Below are 5613 nucleotides of genomic sequence, written 5' to 3'. Positions count from 1 at the left end.
ATATTAATGCTAACATTGAAGTGGATGGTGGGCATTCAAGCACTAAATGTGCGCCCCCTGCTGGGCACTGAAAGTGTTAATGGGAAATGGTAACAATGCTAATGAGCCATTTCTAGGGTAACAGAACAAATGGAGAAATGTTTTCATCGCACAATGTGACAAGATGTTTAATAACCAACTACACTTCAAAATGCCAAGGTTTGCCTTTAAATCTGAAAACTCAATATCAAAATACGTTCTTCAATCAGATATAGACAGTGAGGATGCAAAGCAGCATAGCGGCACAAAATAAATCTCTCATGGATTCTCAAGTATTTTTTTATTATAGCTCGCATTATACCTGTAAAAATATATTCTCAAAATAAATAAATATATGAAATAAATATATGTCCCAAGAGGAGAACTGCATAAATTAAGAGGAGATAAAAACATAAACAACAGGTTTTAAAGTGTGAAGTTCCTCGTCAGTCCCATCATGCTTGGAGTTCCTCGTCAGTCCCGTCATGCTTGCAGTTCCTCCTCAGTCCCGTGCTGGAGTACCACATCTGATGCAGCTGCTTGTGAAACACAACGGAAATCCTTCACTGACTTTCAGAACAAATTCCTAGAGAGTTCTGAGAACACAGAGTCCACTCCACCACCATGGCATACCACAGAAGAAGAAAAACTCAACCAGAGAGAACCACACTCTTCTTCTTTTATTCCCCATGCAACCGCACAGAAAAGCCAGATTGTCCAATCAGAATCCTCTGAGCTACTACTCAACGGGACACCGTCTCAATGGGACACCGTCCTTCAAAGATGACATAAGCAGCACGAGGAGAGGTGATGCCCAAAAACAAAGATGGCTCCTATCCAGTGCATGGACCTTTTTTTCTGTCACCCGGGCCACTACGGGAAAGGATTCAGTATTTCCCCCCAGACAATTTCTCAGCAGCCAAAGCAGTTTTGACTACGTAAAAAAGACTGATTGAACACAGGATGTGCTACTGTACCTGCGAGGTGGACTTACTAGCCTATACCAGCCACTGCCAATATTTACCAGCATTTTGGCTGGTGGCTGGAGCTAATCTCAAGCCCTATACTGCCATAAATCATCCCCTGTACTCTAGTCTCAAGCGCTATACTGCCATAAATCATCCCCTGTACTCTTAGGGACCCATTGGTTCCACACCATTACCAGAAAGAACATGCTATTGGGACTGACAGGTCATCGAAGTCTAACAGAGGGAAACCCCCAAGGGAAATCCCAAACATCAAGATTTTACCATGAGGGTGACGACAGAGGGCAATATCGGGGTTCATAATACGGGGCGATATTTTTGGATAGTCCCTAGCTTGGGCCCTCCTTTACCCTCCATAGGAGAGCTTTGGTGGTCCTTGATTTATCTTTCCTGCGCAGTCTAGTTTGAGGGGGGGGGGGGGGGTTTGTCCTTCCACCTCCCCCAGTAGTAGAGGGAGGATTAGGTGCACTCGATTCAATCCTCGGTTCAGTCCAGTGTCGTGGGGTTATACTTTGGGTTCCATCCCATCTCCCATAAAAAGTGGAGCAAGGATTAGGTACGCTTGATTCGATCCCCTTTTACAGTCCAGTTCTGAAGGATCCGCCGGGGCAGAGTGAAGAGCGGGTGCGGAGGGGGGGGTCTCCTTCAGTCTCAGCTCTGACCCAGAATGTTTCTGTACAGTTCCGGCACTCGGTCCGGGTCTACGGGCCTCGGCAGGAAGTGAGTGAACCTTTGGTGCCGCCGTGACCTAGTTCCGTCCCTCGACGTTCCGTCTTTGTTGAGGGCGACGAAATAAAACGCACCTCTCTCCCCATGCCGGTAGATGTTGGAGGAGTAGGTGTTGTACCAGTTCTCTTCAAACTGCTCCCTAAAGACACACTCTGCCGACAGCTTCTCCTGGAGAGAGAGAGAGAGCGAGAGAGACTTTGAGGTTTAACAGGTCTACCACTCACCCTGCTACACTTCTCCTTATATACAAAGACATAAATGGAACAGGACCAAGCTACAGTACATTGCCAATTATCTTGTCAACTATGTGCCCCCTAGAATATTACGATCATCTACTACTGGTTTATTGAAGGTTCCCAACAACAGCCAAAAGAAAATCGGGGATGCAGCCTTTGCACCAAAGCTATGGAACACCCTATACCTATGGACATTAGGAAGGCTAACTCACTAAATATTTTCCAAAGTAAGCTAAAGACGTACCTCTTCACCTTTGCCTCTTAATACACTCTGTGATTATTGTATTATAGTGTGTTATTGTATTATAGTGTATTATTGTATTGCAGTGTATTATTGTAGTATAGTGTATTATTGTATTATAGTGTATTATTGTATTATAGTGTGTTATTGTATTATAGTGTATTATTGTATTGCAGTGCCTATGTTTATGCTAAGAACTTGATTATTGTACTGTAAATGAGAGCTATTTTATTGCACTACTTTTATTATATTTTATGCAAATGTTATGCCTATGTCTATTTTATGTCCATTTGTGTCTATTTGTACTGCTGTGAAGCACTTTGGGCTGCAATTCTTGTATGAAAGATGCTATACAAATACAGTGTATTATTATTATTGTTGGATAATACCATATAACTATTATTATTATCACCATATAATATATAATATAATATAAAAGTCCATGAACAGAGAATGTTCCTGCATATGCAGATCCTTGCCATTTTCATATGTATTATTTGAGCTTTGAAAAAAGCATTTACCTGCATAGACAGTAATCTCAACTATAAACGTGAACATGACACTGATCTAAGTCCACAGCTAGTTCTAATAAACTGAAACAGACCTGTCTCAGCTTATTTGAGCTACCAAATTGTTGCATTTAGCGTGAGAGGGGGCGGTCCAAACGACTGCCAATATCATTAACAAATTAACCGCATCTTCTAGTTTCTATTTGTAATTAGTTTAATGGATGTAGAATGGACCCCAGCCCAGTCTGGTCTCGCTATGTACGCAAAGGAAAATATCTATTTAGTGGTTGTATATTTATGTGTGTGTGTGTGTGAAGAATATAGAGAGGGACTGGAAGGAGAGAGAGCGAGAGAGAGAGAGAGAGAGAGAGAGAGAGAGAGAGAGAGAGAGAGAGAGAGAGAGAGAGAGAGAGAGAGAGAGAGAGAGAGAGAGAGAGAGAGAGAGAGAGAGAGAGAAAATTGTGCTGTTTTTTGACCAAATAACATCAGACCCTTGGCGTGCAGAAGAGGAAGATGAGACAGAGATGGAGGAGGAGGAGATAGAAAGAGGGAAGAAGAGAGAGGCATAGGGTGATGGAGGAGGGAGGAGGCTATAGAAGGGGAGGATGAGAGAGACAGAGATGAGTAGACACACACACACGGGGGCTGTGAATAAGAGTGCCGCTTGCTATATTCTGGAATGGTAACAGAGTGAATGGGTCAGAGGCGAATCGACTGTGTGGTATAGTGAGACAGAGAAAGAGAGGGTTAGAGGGAAGGAAAGTGTGTTTGAGAGTGTGCATGAGCGTGCGTGCGTGCGTGTGTGTGCGTGCGCGTGCATGCGTGTGTGTGTGCGTGTGTGTGCGTGCGTGTGTGTGTGTGTGTGTGTGTACACTGTTAAAACTGAGCGTCATCTGGTCATTTAATTTAACGATCAGCTAATTTTATTCAACCAAAACTGTGTGAAATGCAATTCATAAATGGTTCAAATTCATTGAATTCAGCTCAATTCGATTTCAAACGGCACATAGTTTTTTTTTTTTTTTTATTATGTATAGGTTACTAATAATTATTTAATAACCCCAATCCCACAGTTTATGTATTATGTACTTACCGATCCGTACAGTCGTCCCTTGCTGTTCATGGCGAGGTAGAGACCACTGTCCACTCCTCTGATGCTGACCAGCCCCACTGCCAGGCTGATGAACTCCAAGATACCTATAAACAGATGTAAAAAACACCACGTCGTCAGCAAACGTATAAACACACTACTATAACTGAAGCTATCATTAACACGAGTATCATGAGAAGAATTTATCCACACCTATAATATACCATTAGAAAAATATAACTCTTGCAAGACAACCCTCTCTCCTAAAGCGAGAAATCAGAGAGAGAATTAACCCTTCAATTTGTGATGTGGGCTGGATGTAACGTCTGGGGCTTCTCCATAGACAATGAATGGGGCTGTGGTGTGGGTTCTCCTCACACCCACATCATACTGTTAACAGTATATGCAACATTATGATGATGAATAACACGGTATACAAAACGCCAATTGCACAACCTCTCAAACCTCGCAAGGTAACAACGCAATCCAATACAGGAATGTTTATTCTCTCTCTCTATCTCTTTCTCTCTTTCTCTCACTCTATCTCACTCTCTCACACACACCCACATCTCTCTCTCTCTTCCTTCCATATAGACATGTATGTGTGACTGTGTGTACAACACATGTACAGTTGTCCGTCAAACATAATTATATAGCCTGCTGTAGCAGTTATGACTTAAGGTTGAACTTTACATGCAAGAAAATCACATGCCTTCCCCTCAACTGGAAGCTGTTAACTGAATTCTGCCAACTTTTCATTGACTAGTGGCCAGTCTGTTGATAACTGCAGATAAGGAGGGAAGGTCAACTCCAAGAAAGAAATGCGGTCAAATGTGCAAACATTACGCTCCATAAAATACTCCTAACTATTGTCCCGCCCCGAAAAGCCTATATTTACCTTTCAATTCCAGAATATAACACAATACTAGCTTTCTTATAAATCATAATCCAGCCTGGGGGTAGACACTGGCAGCAGGAGTATAGCAGCTTGTACACTAATAGCAGTAGCAGTGAGCAAACTGCTTTAACAAAGGGACTCATATACCTTTACTTTTCCCTTTAAATCCATGGCTCCTGCTATATAGGCTATAGAGGCTACAAACTGGATATAGTGTGTATAGTAGCGGCCCAGTATAAGGCCTACTCATCAGCATGGTCACCCATGAGATATTTAGCTTTGCTGCATTAATTAAAGGTTAATTGGTGGCTCAACGCAATCACTGGCAACGTTGCGGGTTCAAATCCCTCACCCCTTCTCTCTACCATCGTGGCTCTCTCTGCAGCCTCTCTCTCTCTACCATATAATAAAGCAACAATGCAAAGGGAAAAAAAATCAAACATCAACATGAATGATTGAATTAAACGGGTTTCTTTTCTCACCGAATCTGCTGTGGTCCTTCCTGGTGCCCTGCACGGTGCCGTCCGGGTGGACCTCCAGGTGGTAGCCGGTCCTGCAGTAGAGCTGCCGGCGCCTCAGGATCCCCTTCAGGTGGCTGAGGTGGTCCGCCTGCAGGCTCAGGCTCCGGGACAGCCTCTCCGCCGACACCAGGTTGTCGTGCTGCTGCTGGAGCCGCTGCATCCCCGGCCCCATCATCCTCATCATCCCCGCCGCCGCCGCCGGTCCGGTCACCGAATTGTAGTCCTGCTGCACCGGCGCAGCCCCGGCGGGGGTGAGGACGAAATGGGAGCCGACGGGATGATGAACCGAGGCGCCGCCGCCGCCGTGAGCCATGAGCGAGGGACCGAAGCTGTCCAGGAAACCGTGAGAGAAGCTCGCCACCTCGCCCGCCACTGCTGCCCCCAT

General features: G+C 44.4%; 1 protein-coding gene across 1 annotated transcript; it reads right to left on the bottom strand.

The window, feature by feature from the left end:
* Window positions 1-361: 361 nt before the first annotated feature.
* LOC311242214 (fibroblast growth factor 20-like) lies at window positions 362-5613 on the bottom strand (the record flags this gene model as incomplete). The annotated part of the gene is made up of 3 exons (XM_084331171.1): window positions 362-1901; window positions 3813-3916; window positions 5190-5613. 3 exons carry the CDS (start codon window positions 5611-5613, stop codon window positions 1656-1658), a joined length of 774 nt encoding a protein of 257 aa, XP_084187297.1. The 3' UTR covers window positions 362-1655.

The sequence above is a fragment of the Notolepis coatsorum genome (genome assembly GCF_963971535.1).
Source record: "Notolepis coatsorum genome assembly, chromosome: 15".
NCBI lineage: Eukaryota > Metazoa > Chordata > Actinopteri > Aulopiformes > Paralepididae > Notolepis > Notolepis coatsorum.
Note: the sequence above shows the minus strand (reverse complement) of the source record. Positions and strands in the feature narration are given on the sequence as shown.